Source organism: Orbicella franksi, chromosome 2, assembly GCF_964199315.1.
Source record: "Orbicella franksi chromosome 2, jaOrbFran1.1, whole genome shotgun sequence".
Taxonomy (NCBI): Eukaryota; Metazoa; Cnidaria; class Anthozoa; order Scleractinia; family Merulinidae; genus Orbicella; species Orbicella franksi.
In genome coordinates, this window is record NC_138146.1 from 23919036 (window position 1) to 23937371 (window position 18336).

Genomic DNA, 18336 nt, shown 5'->3' on the forward strand with positions numbered 1-18336 from the left:
TGATTGAGATTTTCAACAAGCGTTGGCAAACATTGGATCTTATTTCCATGATGCAAGAATTAAAAAGAGCTACAAACAAAAATTTTCGGAGTAGAAGTTACATGTCTATCAAGGAAAGTTTGTCTAGTCTTCCGACATTTCAGAAAAAGGAAGAGAAACATTCCTCTTAAGTGACTTGTACTGTCTGTTTAAGCACTTAGTTACCACTGATTCTAAGTTAGCAAGTTCTGTAATTGTTTATAGGTTTAGGAGATAGATAATTTAACTTCCTAGTCACTCCCAGTGCCCTCTTTCTTATTTTGCGTCCGTAATTTAAGCAAACCCTACACGTTGCCACAGTACAGACTTGCACAACGTTATTTTGAAAGGCTGTACGAAGAAAGAACTCCCAGTGATCTTTCATTTTACAAAGTTAGTCGTTAAATTTTCAGTAGTTTAAATACAGTGGAATTCAGAACGGTTTTCAACTGAGTCTCATTCAGAATTGCTTTTATTAACGCTGTTTGCCTCGCGTCTCCCTGTGATTGGGTTTGTAATTCACTCTAACTACTGAATCAATCATGAGAAAGGTCAAAGTGAATTTAGGTTTCCCGCGCTTCCATTGGTGTTTCTTGTATCTGCTTTTTGCCATCAGCGGTTTATTGTATTCTTTGTGTTTATTGAGGCCCCCCCCCCCCCTCTTTATTGTACTTAGCAGCGTGATTGGTTTCGTTTCGTTGTTTGACACTCAATTCATAACCGCTCTTAGTATACTGGTTTGGCTGTTTTGAGCGGAGTATATATTTAGCGCTCACTGTCTTGTTGTTAGACTCGGTCAAACAAAAGCACATTCTGTGATGTGTACTTTTGTCATCGTAACGCGTACAATTATAGTGGTAACTATCTGTTTTTAGTAGAATTCTACTAGTATGCTAATCTGATTGGCTGAGCCATTGCACACTATCAGCTCATTAGTGTTCAGTGGCTTGGTGTGGTCGACAAAATTGCAACGTTTCCTCCTTTCTCTGAAGTTTGGAAAGAACATTCAGAAACAAACGAGTTAACAAAATTCCTGAGAGGACTGAAAGGAGGGCATTTACCGTTTCTTGAATTAAAAAAGCTCGAAATTTTTTGCAAGAAACTGATAAGCGCGCGTACACAACTGCAACTGTCAAATTGACAATTAATTCAGTCAGCGCGAATTCTTCAAAGCGCGGAAGTTTAATACTAAGATCAAACATAACTGGAATCGTAATTTGAAGACAATTTCAGTCAGAATTCTACTAAAACAATTAGATTATTTGCTCTCGACTTCTATGAGGCGATAGTAGCAACTATCACCTCATAGAAATCTCGAACTCATAATCTAATTATTAATTAGAGTCCATAAAAAATTAGGTTTCGTCGAAAGACAGTGAACCTTTCTAAGTTAAAATGAACAACAGTGCGAATTTCAGCGCCCCTCTTAACTAACAGACGGCAGAAAACTCGTCACTTCATGAGGTTTTTGAAAACCTGGAAAACGAAATGCAGGTAATTTGCGGCCATGTTTACTGGTGGGTCACTTCACTAACTGGATCTCTTATATAGTAACGTTAGATTTCAGTGCGTCACGGTTAGGTTTTTCTCGGTTTCTGTTGTCCCTCAAACTTTTCGTTCCTGTCTTTCCATGTCGGGGTAGAATTAGCTATTTTAAAATGACATTGATATTTTCTGGATTATCAGTTTTAGTTTTAGTCTGCTATTCCTTACCTGTCTTAAGTTCAGTTTAATCAAGTTCGTTTTTTCTTAGTGAGCGCCTCCCAGGGATTTTGCGAAACAAGGGGACATGATATTTTATTTGAAGGGAATAAGAGAATTCTTTTAATTAACTTGAGGCACAAGGGATATCTCTACTGCTAATGGGAACTTCGCCTAAAACATTTTTGGCAGCAATATATTTGTAAATGGGGGACAAGAGGGTAATGCGAAATTGTTAAGGGATAAGATGAACACTTATTCCCCGAGACGCCCTCCTTAGAATCCGTTTTATAAGGCAAAAGGGTGGTTTTCTTTTTCACTGTACAAAGCTATAGAAATTTGCTTTTTTAGTTAGTAGCTACTCTCAAAAAGGAAGGTCTTGTTCAATTAATAAACGAGCCAAATAATGCTACGTTAATGGCTTGCAACCAACCAGAGAACTTGAAATGACCAAGGCATGGCGGCCATGTTCGATGACGCAAGCAATAGAAGATAACTAGTAGTTATTGCAAGTGGATTTTGAATTAGATTAGGGGAAGTTTCCCATTACGAAAATTGTAGAATAGTTTTAAAAATATATATCAAAGAACTGGGTTCTGTTTAACTGTAAGTGATTTTAAATTTCAATTTGTAATTACTCAGCAATTTGTAATTGTTCTTTACTGCTTAACCTGCGATCAGGCCTGACCAGTAACGGCAGAGATCACGTGAGAAATGATGATCTTTGGGTATGCAAAGGAGGCTTGAACAGTCGACTCGTATTTCCGAATTATTCCGTTCACCCAAGGTGCTTTAAATAAGTGAGGAATTTCTTAATGCATGGAGAATTATGAGTTGACGTTCCCGGTCACCCTGCCGTTATACCTCCATTGTTGTTGCTTTTTTTTTTCTTTTTGCCAGGGCTGGAGATTAATTTTGTTTGATTTGCAAGCAATGCTGAACTGGTATTGTACATCAGACAAAGACTCGGAAAATACGTTTTTTGAAAACGGCGAGTTTAACTACCTCAAACAAGAGATCTATATGATCACTACGCGAAGAGAAACAGCGGCGAAACGTGTGTTAACCGTGAGAATGTCTCCTTTATCATGGGTTTCGTCGTAGCTAAGTCGATGGAGTTATAGTGATCTAATATCCGGAGCTTATGGGTTCGAATCCTACCGAGGCTGAAGAAACGCAGTTCCACCATTTCCTTTGTGGGACTAACGCTCAGAAGGAAATTATTTAGGTTGGTTTCCAGCTCTTCAACTTACTTTAGAGTAAGTTCCACTTTCCAGTTACTGGGAAAGCCCTTCTTTAGCCAGTGGAGAGTGCAACTGAAACCGAAGAGTCTTAAGAAATCCAGTTTGAAACATGAAGTGATTTGTAAAGTGAAAGTACGTGTTGCGAAATCAGTGATGGCGAAATGAAATGGACCGCAGTGATCGATTAACTTACCCATAAGATTCACACTGACTCCAAAAGTGGATGAAGAAAAGCACGGGTTATATCGGATTAATGCATGCAGATGCTTCTTGACAATTCGTCCTTTCCAGGTCTTGGGCTTCGAAAATCATTTTAAATAGTTAATTGCTACCAGAGAAAATGACTGCCTCCTCCAGATCCTCTAACCCATTCACCCATCCCGTAGTTCCAACGCTCTCTACTTAAGAGTTTTTTTTTGGGGGGGGTGGGGGGGTGGGGGGGGGGTAGAAAATTCAGTTGATCATCATTGTAACAAATAAGGAAAAAAAAAGTTGGATTTCAAAGAAGATCAGGATCAGCAAAAGACAACCAGAAAAACTAACTTCAGAAAGTGTCGAGGCTAATCAAAATAGCGTATTTATTGCGTTTACAATGCCAAACGAAGCAACAGATGAAGAACACAAACAATTCCTCTAACCCTAAGAACAAGAGGGGACAGAAAGGACAGAAAGGTTCAAATGAAAACTGTTGCAGATAAACTGCCTATTTAATGGTGGAGAATTTTCCTTTTCGTTTCCTGTGTCCAGTGTGAAACTAAAAAAGAAAACAATCAAAAACTATTTCAAGGCTTAGTTACTGGCATGAAAACGTCCAATTTACTGTAATACCACCTCTACTCCGTCAATAACTTATCGCTCTGTGGTAGACAGCTGAAACGAGTGTCGCTCACTTTCAAAGCTTATTGCTTATTGGTGGTGCTTATTGGTGGGCTCCAGGGTAGAGCATTATTAAAACTAGAAACCTCCCTCTCCACCCCCGCGAAAAAAAGTTAGAATAACAAATAAAGAAGCAAAACTACTAACTTGGAACATGACCTATATCTCCCGGAAACAAAAACAAAACCATTACTTTCACACCTTCTTTGTTTTACAAAGGGAAATGTGGTATTGGGCAAATGTCTGTATTCATTTACCCATTGGTTTTAACTCTCTTTTGTTATGACGTTTCTGTTTTGCTTGTTATTTGGCGTGAGGAGTGAGTGACTGTCTACTGCTTATTATTTTATGATCCAAGTTTGCAAAACCTTTCAGTCAGCAGATCTCACAGTCCTCGTCGGTTTGTCGTTATGTTGTAAACAACCCTCATCTAATTGGTCAGCTTGGCCGTCATTGTTTCTTTCTTCTTGCGTGACTTTAAATTCGCGTGACTTTGTAATTATTTCCTTGACTAGAAATGCTCGTGAATGTCTGGAACGTTGTTTTCGACCCGCCATGTTGTATTGAAAACATGAGAACTTACAACTTCACGCGCAAATCAAAATAGGTGGAGGAGAAGACACTTAGTGCGCTGCTTTAAATGTCTGCCATCGAGTACAACAGTTTAGTGTTTAAAATAAGTCAGAGAGTCGACGAACTGAACGTACTTAGTCATTTGCGATTTATGTTCAGAGGGAAATTGGCGCCTGGAAGCGAAGACAACATCCACGATGCACTCTCCTTGTTTAAAGAACTGGAGGAACAGAATATTCTTGGAGCCGATCGTCTGGTGGAGATGAAAGAGCTGTTAAGTGATGTGGAAGAATGGTCTCTTTTAGAGAAAGTTGAAAAGTTTGAGAGCAAAAGGAAGGAATATCGCGACCTGCTTAAACAGATTATCCTTGCACTAGACGAGCTCAACGAACTGGAACGACTTGTTGCGATGTGCAGAGGAAAGATTTCGGAAGAAAGAGAAGGTCATATTCACGATGTTCGCTCATTGTTTAAAGAACTTGAAAACCAAAACAATTTGGGAATTTATCATCTAGATATCTTGAAGACGATTCTGACTGAAATGGAGAATAACGAGCTCCTTAAGAAAGTGGAGAAGTTCGAAGAAAGAAGAAAGCAAGAGGCTGCGATCATAAGGAAGAAAGGTAAGTCTTTGTGCTTTTCTTAGACCTTGGTAGCAGTCGCAGGAGTATAAAAGCTGTCCATACAAGCTAATTCAGCTAACTATAATATGTTTTCAATCTCACGGCCGCAATTTTCATCAACAAAGTTTGCATTTTGGGAAATCAGAGGTAGATTTACAAAACATCATTTAATTTCATATTATTTTTAAACAGCAGACTCATTTCTGCGTCTGACAAAATGATGTTGATGCGGTTTCACTCGTTGATTTTGCTGGAGTAAATTTTAAACTCTAAAATGCTATGCTCGAGGTCATGGACGTATAATTGAATTTATTTCTGATCCTGATTAATTGCTCCAAGGATTGGAGACAGGAAAACTGGGATTGGGACACAAGGACTCGGTTTGCTTGTTCAACCATGAAAAAGAGTCGAATTGATAAAATATCCACATTTCGCTAGGGAAATAGTATCTTCAAGGTCCAATGGCTAAAAAGGTGGCAGATCCAAGTAATTCAGAAACAGGAAATGTAGCATTTAGAACAGCAGGGGTCCTCTCCCCTGTTAAATTTTAAACCCCAGGTTCCCTCTGACACACTCTGACACTTAAATAAAGTTCATTTATTCGTTCTCTGAGATGCTATTTCCTAGAATTTGACAACATTTTTGTGAGAGCAACAGAAAGAGGAAAATAACATTTTCAATATCCTTGACAAAGTGAGTGGAGTAGTGTTGCACTCCCATTGAAACCCCCTAAATTTGCCTCCGTTAGGGAAAGAAACATTCAAATTGGCAGAAGTGCATGATCAACCCATGCCATGAGCTCAAAATTCGGTTCTTACGAATTCAATTTGTTTCTGTCTGCTTTGTTTCAGCAAAAGCAGCTGCTTTTGTGTCATCTGTTGGAAATACATTGACAGGTGGTAAGTCATTCAAACATGGTCAAACATAAATTGTTCTTTGTATAGCTTGTAAGGATTTATCAATTAATTTTTTGCCGGTACAGGTGTGTGCCAATGTTTTAAGAGGTGGGGCTCATTATGATATTCCACACATTAGACCCATTTCCTTCAAAAGGCAAAAATGAAACAGGCAGAAAAATTGATACTAGACAAATGAATGGATTTGCAGTAAAGTTTGTGAGAGACCAGTCATCAGTTTTTTGGGGGGGCCACCATAATTTGTAATGTCTTTAATAGTCCATTTAGTTTTGAGCACTGATTTTGGGAGAAATGTTATTACTAAGAAATGTGATCTGGGGTCTGACCTTCCGAGCCCTGAACTTTCCAATTATTACTACCAATGAAAGTTATTTTAAAAAGAGGGGTGTCTGGAAAACCCGAATAGTGAATAGCAAATAGTCGCAAATAGCGAATAGCGACTAGCCCCAAATAGTGCGAATAGTCTCGAATAATGCGAATAGTGGTGAACAGTTGCTAAAAGTGATGAATTGTGACGAATAGTTGTCAATAGTCACCGCTTTAGATCTAATATCCAGCGTTAATTAATTATCCAACTAAGCAACAGAGTTTCAGTGAATTTATTACCTTTTCTTCTCCAGACTCAGGCTAGGGCTGTCCATTGCCGACTTTAAGAAAACAGAAAACACAAGGATAACCTAATAAAGAAGTGTTTACCCTTTTGCAGCGGTTTAAATAGAAGAAATTAAGTTTAGAAACACCTTTTGTCCTGATAAGCGTCTGTGCTTTTTAGCGGGAAAATCTCATCCTAAGTTGCTTTGAGGTTGACTGCAAGATACTGGGTACCCTATTTGCTACTATTTTCCACTATTTGCCACTATTCGCCACTATTCGAGACTGTGCGCCACTATTCGCACTATTCGTACTATTTGGTATTCAGAACTATTCGCTGTTCGCTATTCACGACTATTCGCTATTCACTATTCGGGTTTTCCAGACACCCTAAAAAGAGTGTTTTTAGAAGTTTCCATGAAAATGCACCCTTTCAGCTGAATGCGTCGAAACTTGGCATAGTGTTACTTTTAATATTTCTTCTAAAATGCTTCAACAAGCAACTGACCATCCGATATCTTAATGGAAATCGTAAAACAATAAATAAGATACTAATGAAATGATAGAATTACTGTCACAATAAGGGAGTTATTTTTTTCCAGCTTTATGTAAGAGACTACTCTATCTGTTTCACTATTTGTTTTTCTTTTCAAAGGGAGTGGGGGGGGGGGGGGGGGGCGGGGGAGTGTCTTCAAGCTTTAGGCTGAAAAAGGGGAGGCCAAACTTCTTAAGCCTGACTTTCAGTCACTTTTCAAATCCCAAGACCATCTCTCTGATAAATACTGAACTGAGTACCATAGAACTGTTTGTTTCTGCAGGACGTTGATTTATCGAATGTAATTTGAACTTCTACTGTAGGATGCCATCCATGAGGAGACACTAAATTCTGGTCTAGACCACACCCGCATACCACGTTTTACTCATTATAATGATAGCGACAAAGACCAAAATTATTGGACCTCAGTCATTCTGCCGCTTCAACCCCTGTTCCACGGAGAAATCTTTAACGAAACTTACTTGACTGTTTCTGCAACTCATTGGAAGACAAGTTTCATGAAACATTGCCTCACGTGGTGGGCGTTTCCTTTCGATTTTTCTGATGCTTGGACTAGTTATCTATTTATAGTAATTTGCCACTCTTTCTTCAACTCCATGATTACATCCCTTTCTTTGTATTTCCTCAGTGCTGAACATCAAGACAGTATTCAAAGCGGTTGCAGTAGTTTCTACTGCTGAGCTCTTGATTGGTTGGTCCACCTATGACCAGCTAGTCACAGCCATTAACACCTGCGTTCTTCCTGCTGGCACCAGTCTGGTGAATCTAACTGACGGCTGTGTGTGCCTCACAGTTCAGGCTGAAACTCTATCAGTTCTTACTACCTTGTGGAATTTATACCAAGATGGGACGCTGGAGAGGCGGTTGTACAACTTCTTTGTGACTGACGAAGTAAAAGAACGAGCAGGTGGAGAGACAGTTGAAGTGAAAGTGAGCATTGAGGAAGAAGAATACGACAAAGCTCGTTTAGAGTTGATCAATGAAGCTCAAGGTGAGTCAATTTTGTAACTGCTAATGAAATCAGCAAAAACGTTTTCGAACGTTTCATTTGGTTGGCCTAAAGCAGCTGTTGACCTATCAGCAAGCTTGATCAACAAGCAAGAAGGAGAGATCTGGCGATTCTTAAAAAAATGATCCCCACAATCCGGGCAAGTCTAGACCAAAAACTTAAAGATTCATAGTAGAAAATATGATAGGCTCGATAGCAGAAGCTAAAAAAGATGTAAAAAATACATACAAGCTTTCGGAGAGAGTGCAAGAGTTCAGAGCATTTTCTATATCATTTTGCTACGAAAAGTTCTATGAAGTATCGGGGAACCTGTTTTCTTTACAAGCTTGAAATAATTATATTTGTAACTGCTTTGCCTTTATCTACTTACTCATTTAGAAGCTGCTGGCCTTGGTGACGGAAAAAGGATTCGGAGAAACTCCGATTCAGATGTGTATTCCGGAACAAAAGAAGAACTGCCACTGTTAAAGCTAAAACACGCTGAGACCGAACTGAAATTTCACAAAGAGAGAATTGCAGTCATAGTGAGAGAAATTGCTGAGGAATTGTCTCCAGAGATTCTAGAGGCATGTGATCCTGAGGAGAAAGCTACCTTTTTGAAACGAAATGAAATATGGAAAGGTGAGAAACTAATATTAGAAATTAAAGTTTTCAAAAATGGTGAGCTGGCTACATGATACATGTTTGAACTTCATACCGGTACGAGTTCCTCCCATCTCCCTACTGATGCGAGTTCGTCGCTCTACCAGGTCGAGAGTTTCGTTCTGGTACGAAAAACGCCCTCAAATATCCTACCTCTATTTTGGCAAATTAGCATACTCTATTGCTAGAGACCTAAGCGGCCTAACCAGCCCGAGCAAAAATAAAGATATGTATGTGTGTCAAATCATGTAAACGAAGAACAGCCGCTCATTTCGTTATGTGTCCTGGTTTATCACCTGGTAGACCGAAACAGGTGATACCACATGCGTAGTGTTCGTCATCGAAGCAACGATCACGTTATCAACGTTGAACGTGGAATGAAGACAGATTGTTCCTTCGTGTAACCGCTGCTTGAAATCATATTGTCTTACCGGTATGGAACTCCCACCGGTACGAGTTTTCACCTGTAAACGCGACCCTGTGTTTTACTATGATATCCAAAATTGAAAAGGAATAGTAATCAGGAGCGGTACTTATCGCGTCTGCCGAACATACGGAGGCTGAATTTTTACAACCCTCATTAATTGAACTTGTATCCAAACCAAGTAAAATCGCGTAATTACGAGAGTTAAAAGATACTCAGGATGCCAATTATCATACATTAGTGACTGGAAACGAGTGTGGACGTAACACGCTGATGATGAAAGGCTATATGATGTCATCACGTCAAATGACGTAGAATGTTGGCTGAGCATAATGCAGAATAAGCCATTTCCGAGTTGTCCTTTACCTCTGCGTCAAAACGAGTCTTCGTGCGAGGCCATTGTTATTAAAATGCGTTTGATCTATGACTTCATTTTCATACAAATCAAACTCATGTTCATAGGAAACGTTTGCACGAGGACTCGTTTTGAAAAAGTAAAAGGGAGGGGGTTGAGGTGGAAGCGAGGTGGAAAATGGAACATGCGCAATGTCGAGTTGTATGAGCACGGTGTGCATTATCTTGTCGAGATTAAATGAAATTTAAAAAATATAAAATTCCGTCATCCCTTTGTAGTACATACGGGTACGGTAGACATGTTATAATTTTGTTTGTTGTTGTTGTTGTTGTTTTTCTTTTTGTGGAAATGTTTATAAAGAAAGAGGAAGGATAGGAAAGATAAGCGGATCTGAATAAATCGAATTACTTGCGTGGGTGGCAGATCCTCGATCTTATTCCCTCTATCTTATCCTTCCCTAACTGTCGATCCAGTGAATAAAATACTTATCCGTAGAGTAAAAACAAAGGGAACTTTTGTCTGATTGGCTGATTTACCCTGCTACTCAGACTGTTACTGAACGCGCGCTGCCGAAATTTTAAAAACAAAGATGGCGTCCGAAAGAGCAATGTAATTTCATGTTTACTTTGCTTCATCGCTTGTTCTAGAGTTTTAGGTAAATATTGCAGTTTTTTAATTTGTCCTTTTTTTCAGAATGGCAGGAAAATGTAGGGCGGGAAAGCTCAAACTTTTCACAGGTTACCGTTTTCACTTTTACTGGCGAGCAACTGTTTCCCTCGTGGCTTCTTGTAGCTGGTTGTAGGGAGGAAAAATGTTCCGCAACAAATACAAAAAATGTGTTCTAACAGCGCGTATGTAAAGCTTAGCGAAGGGGTAGTGTGTAGAAAGTGCTGCTGTAAGTTAATTAACAAGAGTGCAAGGGTGGTATAGTAACAAAGGAGTTTGTTATATCTTCTTAATTGATTCAATACATGTATCGATCTGTAATAGACCAATTTCGATATATTAAAATTCAGCCTAAAACAAGTTGCCAGACATTTCTACATCAATTTCGCAATGGACAAATATCATGCATGTACGTACCATATAGTTTTCCAGTGGGAGCGGGGAGGGGGGGAATCTATGTTTCTCTGATCTCCCAAAAATGTCGCTTTCTTCTCCTTTGCTTTGAACTGATTAATTTCTTTGTTTCCTAATATTCAACGTCGACGTCAAAGAACGGGAAAACGATAATTTTCATAATGAGACTCCTGGTCTCCCTGCCGCGCTGGTTTCTTGGCAGGATTAACATAATCCATACAATCTCTTACCTTTTTTACGTTTTTTTTTGTTAAGAAACTGCAAGCATCGGTGAGGGAGAAAGGCTTCGGAGAAACTCTGATTCAGCTGTATTTTTTCGACCTAAGGAAGAAACGCCAGTGTTGAAGATAATGAACGAGAGAATAGCAGTTCTAGAGAGAAAAATCGAGCAATTGCCTCCTGAGATTCTACAAGCTTGCAGTCCTGAAGGAAAAGCTACTAAATTTTCGAGACAACAGGAAAGTTGGAAAGGTAATAATTAATATTTAACAGAACACGACGGTAAACGTTGCCGTCAACCTCGACTGAGTATTTTATTACGATACAAGAATGAAAGAAGAACATTAGGCGTAACTTATGTTTTTATGACATTCAAAAGGTCTCGTAGAATTAAACACCTAGCACTAGTCGTACACTAAAAAGTAAACAACGTTCATGGAAATATGCATGCTCCAGAACTCTTTCTTGCAACCCTGTTGGCAGGGCTTACGTTTGAGTCACACGGGAGAGGGACAAAGCCTTGGGGATGGACCAGCGAACGCGTGGCGCCGAAGTCGCTTAGAAACTTGCGTGTGTGTTCAAAGGCGAGCCTGCTCGTTGGCTGCCACAGAGTTTTCGACAGCTGGACGAGATTTGTACAGGGATTCAGTGAGCTAAACTGGTCCCCAGTCCGCATAAAATCGCAAATTGACGCTGCATAAAGATGCAAATGATTTCACCTGTGATGTGAATTTTATGGTTATATAAGTTTGGTCCTTCCATTATCTTTCAAAGGCTCAATGAAATCTTCAGTTGGCGTCACAAGTTTGCAACACAATCAGATCCTATAAACACGTTGTAGTTACATTTGTTGTATATTTTCTGTTGTTATGTTTTTAACCAAAGATGAAAGAGAAGGGGAAATTTTTGGATAGTAGCCTGCACAGTAGGTGGGTCTCTTATTCCTCTCACTTTCGTCCGAATTCATCCAAAAAAGTAAATCACGTATGATGCTCCCATAGACGAATTTTGATATTTAATAATTATTATTTTACAAAGCACTCGAAGCTGGAGAGACAGATGAAGGAACTGACGAGCTGGAAATATCTCAACGGCATAAGGTTAAATCAATGGATCCAGGAAAGCTTGCTTTTGTTCAGAAGTATTTAGAAGATGTCCAAGACACTCGTAGCATGACGACAGAAGTAAGTGACAGTGGTTTGGCTACACACACTACAGGATCTGAACTTGGAACCGAAGAAATAAACGGTAAACTTGTAATGTTATCTTATTGTTCACTTACTCAAGTTAAGCTCATATTTTAAAGTGAAATTTTTTCAATTGTCCCGTTAGTGTTAGAACCATAAATTGAGTAAACATTGTAATTATGGAAAACTTTGCAACCTAAGGAAACATAAATTATGCTTGAATGTGTTGATTATTTTCTTTGCAGAGAGTAGTAAACTTTGCTTGAAAGATCTGAGCAGTGATGTCACCGTAGAATTGAGTCTAAGGCTACAAGTTGATGAGGCTGTGTTGGAAAAATTCTATGAATTTTTTGGGCTCAAAATGAGAGGCCGGTATCCGTTAAAAGGCAGATTCCCATTAGAAGAAATTAAACAAATGTTTCCCGACACTACAGTCAGAGCGTTGAAAGAGTGTTTTGAGGTCCTGCGGCTGTACGATCTCGTTGAGATTCTGGAAAAAGGGAAACCACGTTCCCTTCGTCCTGCTGTTTTCCCAGAACAAATAGAAAGATTAAGGAGAACAGATGATCGGCCCACAAAGTATCACAGTGATGTGTCAGTCTTGATTGTCAGTAACACTGTCGAAGAGGACATTGTTGTCAGGGAAAACGCAGAAAAGATTGAAACATTTTTTAAAGATCTGAATTCGCGGAACGAAGTGACGATAATATCATTGGCTAGTTCACAAGAGACCCGTGAGTTTCTGATGGAGATAAAAGAGAGAAACCGCGAAATAGAATACTATCGTTTCATAGAGGAAAACTTCGAGATTGCACTTCAAGCGAAGGCTTGTTTACAGAAGGAATTGGAGAAAGTAATGCAGATGGAGAAAGGACGGAGACTAGAACTGGAACGGGAACTTAGTGAGGTTAAACAGCGAGAGCTGCGGCTTAGAGCTGAACTGGAAAACGTTGCAAAAGCGGAGAGGGATGTCGAGAAGCTGAAAGAGCTAGAGAAGGAGAGTACGAAACGTGTACTAACGGCCATGGACAAATGGATTCACAATCAAGGTTAGTTGACTTCATATACATACATACATGTCTATTCAAATAAACTCGAAAAGGGAGTTTCAATGTAACTCTCCTAAAAAAGAATAAAAGTTACAGTTAAAATTACATTAAAAATTACTGAACGAAGAAAAAAATCTGTTTGGTAAATTACAGTTTTAAAATTGATCCGAGTCTTAATTTAAAGAGTTCGAAGCTTCCCGCTTCAACAGTGTTCTTAAGTAGACTGTTCCAATTACCAGTTACTCTAATGAAAAACGAATGTTTAAAACAGTTGATTCTAGTTGATTTAAAGAAAAGTTTATATGAGTTTCATAACGTACGCAGCGAATAAAGATAATTTCCAAGTATCACAAAGCCGCTAATTCAAACTGAATAAAACTTGATATCTGTGCCTCGACGAAAATCAAGTTATGCTATCTACAATCTGTTTCATTATTGTTCAATCTTATTTAAGGTTTGTCATCATTTCTTCTATATTGAACCATTGTTTGCAATTATTTGGCCATAGTCGGTTGAGGATGTACCCCGATATGAGGGCTTGTGACTTCGGTGATGTATCTATTCAGTGGCGGATCCAGACCTTGAGCTAAGGGGAGGGAGGGGGGGGGGGGCGATTCTTTTTTTGCTTGCCCTGCCGGCTTTTCTCTCTTCTGCGATTCCTTTTTACCCAAAATAAGGGGGGGGGGGGGGCGGGCCCCTCGTCCCCCTGCCCTAGATCCGCCACTGCCATTGCTTCCCTATGTTCTTGGTGTTTTTACTTCACTAAGATGACCTTTGATTTTTTTAAATTTTTTCTTCTATAGAGAAATTCACCTGTGTTGTGGTATTTCTAATCAGTAAACCTGAGTTCTACACTAAAGCAAATTTGGAGGAATGTGTTTATGAGAAGTTGGCATTAATTCCAGATCATGCCAAACTCGTGGTTAGCCCTTACGGGTTGAAAGGCTTTGCTGAAGTTCCCGAAACTCTTCATGTCACAGTGTATCGTGATCGCGAAGACCTATCAGCCCTAACTCGGATGATTGAGATTTTCAGCAAGCGTTGGCAAACATTGGATCTTATTTCCATGATGCAAGAATTAAAAAGAGCTACAAACAACAATTTACAGAGTAGAAGCTACATGTCTATCAAGGACAGTTTGTCTAGTCTTCCGACATTTCAGAAAAAGGAAGAGGAACATTCCTCTTAAGTGACTTGTACCGTCTGTTTAAGCGCTTAGTTACTACTGATTCTAACCTAGCAAGTTCTATAATTGTTTACAGGTTTAGGTGATAGATAATGTGACTTACTAGTCACTCCCAGTGTCCTCTTTCTTATTTTTCGTCCGTAATTTAAGCAAACCCTACACGTTGCCACAGTACAGACTTGCACAACGTTACTTTGAAAGGCTGTAAGAAGAAAGAACTCCCAGTGATCTTTCACTTTACAAAGTTAGTCGTTAAATTTTCAGTAGTCTCAATACAGTGGAATTGAGAACGGTTTTCAATTGAGTCTCATTCAGAATTGCTTTTATTAACCTTGTTTGCCTCGCTTCTCCCTGTGATTGGCTTTGTAATTCACTTTAACTACTGAACCAGTCATGAGAAAGGTCAGAGGGAATCTAGATTTCCCGCGCTTCCATTGGTGTTTCTTGTATCTGCTTTTTTTCCATCTGCGGTTTATTGTATTGTTTGTGTTTATTGTACTTAGCAGCATGATTGGTTTCGTTTCGTTCTTTGACACTCAATTGATAACCGCTCTTAGTATACTGGTTTGGCTGTTATGAGCGGAGTATATATTTAGCGCTCACTGCCTTGTTGTTAGACTCGGTCAAACAAAATACATTCTGTGATGTGTACTTTTGTCATCGTAACGCGTACAATTATAGTGGTAACTATCTGTTTTTAGTAGAGTTCTACTAGTATGCTAATCTTATTGGCTGAGCCATTGCACACTATCAGCTCATTAGTGTGCAGTGGCTTCGTGTGGTCGACAAAATTGCAAAGTTTCCTCGTTAATCTGAAGTTTTGAAAGAACATTCAGAAACAAATGAGTTAACAAAATTCCTGAGAGGACTGAAAGGAGGAAATTTACTGTTTCTTGAATTGAAAAAGCTCGAAATTTTTGCAAGAAACTGATAAGCGCGCGTACACAACTGCAACTGTCAAATTGACAATTCAGTCAGTCAGCGCGAATTCTCCAAAGCGCGGAAGTTTAATACTAAGATCAAAAATAATTGGAATCGTAATTTGAAGGCAATTTCAGTCAGAATTCTACTAAAACAATTAGATTATTTGCTCTCGATTTCTATGAGGCGATAGTAGCAACTATCACCTCACAGAAATCTCGAACTCATAATCTAATTATTAATTAGAGTCCATAAAAAATTAGGTTTCGTCGAAAGACAGTGAACCTTTCTAAGTAAAAATGAACAACAGTGCGAATTTCAGTGCCCCCTTAACTAACAGACGGCAGAAAACTCGTCACTTCATGAGGTTTTTGAAAACCTGGAAAAAGAAATGCAGGTCATTTGCGGCCATGTTTACTGCTTGGTCACTTCACTGAATGGATCTCTTATATAGTAACGTCAGATTTCAGTGCCTCACGGTTAAGTTTTTCTCGGTTTCTGTTGTCCCCGCAAATTTTTTGTTCCTGTCTTTCCAAGTCGGGGTAGAATTAGCTATTTTAAAATGACTGATATTTTCTGGATTATCAGTTTTAGTCTGCTATTCCTTACCTGTCTTAAGTTTAGTTAAATCCAGTTCGTTTTCCTTAATGAGCTCCTCCCAGGGATTTTGCGAAACAAGGGGACTTGGTATTTTATTTGAAGAGAATAAGAGAATTCTTTTAATTAATCTGAGGAACAAGGGATGTCTCTACGGCTAATGGCAACTTCGCCCAAAACATTTTTGGCGGCAATATATTTGTAAATGGGAGACAAGAGGGTAATGCGAAATTGTTATGATAAGGGAACACTTATTCCCTGAGACGCCCTCCTTAGAATCCGTTTTATAAGGCAAAAGGGTGTTTTCTTTTTTCACTGTACAAAGTTATATAAATTTGTTTTTTTTAGTTAGTAGCTACTCTCAAAGAGGAAGGTCTTGTTCAATTAATAAACGAGCCAAATAACGCTACGTTAATGGCTTTCAACCAACCAGAGAACTTGAAATGACCAAGGCATGGCGGCCATGTTCGATGACTCAAGCAATAGAAGATAAATAGTAGTTATTGCAAGTTGATTTTAAATTAGATTAGAGGAAGTTTCCCATCACGAAAATTGTAGAATAGTTTTAAATATATCAAAGAACTGAGTTCTGTTTAACTGTAAGTGATTTTAAATTTCAATTTGTAGTTACTCAGCAATTTGTAATTGAAGGGATGAGTGCAAAACCATGCTAAGTGACGATTTGGGTGAAAAAAAAAATTTCGCGAAAGGGCTTGAATCTTTGCATGTGGTCTTCAATGTAATAGAAAAACGTGGTCCTGTATTTTTGCCGCTGGTTTTTGCTTCGTTTTATAAAGACGCCGCTAGGAAAACCGAGTGGTTTTTTTGCATACGCAATATTTCGAAAACGAAGGGAAGCTTAGCGGAAAAACCTACGAGACATTGCTAAACATACCTAAACAAAAGTGCATGCGAAATTTGGAGCGTTTTCGACAAAGTTGACTTTTGATTAAAATACCTAATGCCCTTTTCCCGCCGAGTCCTTCAAATAAACGAAGCCGGGCCTTTGTTATGATAAACAGAACCGATCCTTTGTTATAATAGCCAAGACAAGCCTTTGTTATAAGTCGAAGTCTCGCCTCGGTTTATTATAACAAAGGGTCGGCCCGCCGCGACCGCAAGGCCTTTGATTTCACTTAGAAAGCAGCAAAATGTCAATTTCACGCAACGTAGAAGCTCAAAAATGTTGATTTTAGGTCAAAAAATGTTTAAATGTTGATTTGACGTTAACGCGTGACGGCAAGGATGTTGGTTCCACTTAGAAACCAGCAAAATGTCAATTTCGCTCAGCGCATAAGCTCAATGATGTTGATTTCAGGTCTAAATAGGTTAAAATGTTGATTTGACGTTAACGCTTGACGGCAAGGATGTTGGTTTCACTTAGAAACCAGCAAAATGTCAATTTAACGCAGCGCATAAGCTCGATGATGTTGATTTCAGGTCTAAATAGGTTAAAATGTTAATTTCACGTTAACGCTGAACGCTTGACGGCAAGGATGTTAATTTCACTTAGAAAACAGCAAAATGGTAATTTCACGCAACGTATAAGCTCAATGATGTTGATTTCAGGTCTAAATAGGTTAAAATGTTGATTTGACGTTAACGCGTGACGGCAAGGATGTTAGTTTCACTTAGAAACCAGCAAAATGGCAGGAGCCCGGGGGGGGGGGTTACTTTGGGCATTTCAGGGTGGATGTGCCGCTGGGACACTGGAACCCTTAGACTATACCAGAGCTAGTTCAGCTGAATTTTGCTACCCTATACTAGAGTAAACTCCCCAAATCCCCCCATCTTTTGACACTGTTGAGGCTGATTTGCGTAAATTTAAACTTGCTGATGTGATTTTTTTATGTTTTTGAGTGGCAATTCCTGGTTTCCTTAGTCTAGATAAAATCTTCAACCAACTAGTCATTTTTGTCAAAAATTATACCCTATTCTAGACCCAAACGCTCTGATTTATATACCCTATCCTAGAGTAAACTTCACAGCGGCACATACCTATATATCCCATATATGGCAGTGCTCCCCTTCCCCCCTTCCCCGGGGTAGGAGCCCATGATGGGCTCCTGAAAATGGTAATTTCACGCAACGTATAAGCTCAAAAATGTTGATTTCAGGTCAAAAAAAGGTGTAAATAAAAATAAAACAAAACGAATAACATTTCAATAAGCACTTTTCCAAATACGGCAACGTCTTAAGTGGCTAAAAATCGCGAGATAAATACATAGTTTTCGACAAACGCGATCGTAGCTTTATGTCACGCACCGCCGTAACTTCGAAGTTCAAAATGCGCTGGTAGCTCTTATGCCTGATGAGGATAACAACTTTGGTGGCTGTTTAGTTTTGGATTTAAGAATTTGATTACTTCACGTGAAAACGCTCTATAAATGGGGCTGACAGATTAGCAGATTAACCCTTCTGCGCAACGTACGGGTCTCCATACATCTGCATGTCCGCTGATCCCAGAGGCTGAAAACACTAAAAATCATGCCGATTTGAAATAAAATCAACGCAACCTGGACCACAGATCTATGTTACAATCGATCGCTACTAGTTGGCCATTATTAT

At 39.1% G+C, this 18336-nt stretch overlaps 1 protein-coding gene across 2 annotated transcripts in view; it reads left to right on the top strand.

Annotated features, from left to right (window-relative positions):
* The window catches only part of LOC145478798 (uncharacterized), a 37400-nt gene extending 22485 nt beyond the window's left edge, over positions 1–14915 (top strand). Inside the window, exons 1-7 of one of the 2 annotated variants that reach the window (XM_081456967.1) lie at positions 4165–5035; positions 5887–5934; positions 7728–8090; positions 10865–11080; positions 11867–12076; positions 12261–13064; positions 13868–14915. In XM_081456967.1, the coding sequence (XP_081313093.1) occupies positions 4480–5035; positions 5887–5934; positions 7728–8090; positions 10865–11080; positions 11867–12076; positions 12261–13064; positions 13868–14253 (2583 nt within the window). In that variant the 5' untranslated portion in view covers positions 4165–4479 and the 3' untranslated portion in view covers positions 14254–14915. Of the gene's footprint in view, positions 1–4164; positions 5036–5886; positions 5935–7727; positions 8091–10864; positions 11081–11866; positions 12077–12260; positions 13065–13867 lie in introns of those variants that run through there. The other variant, XM_081456968.1, reaches the window with a different exon arrangement.
* Positions 14916–18336: the final 3421 nt, after the last annotated feature.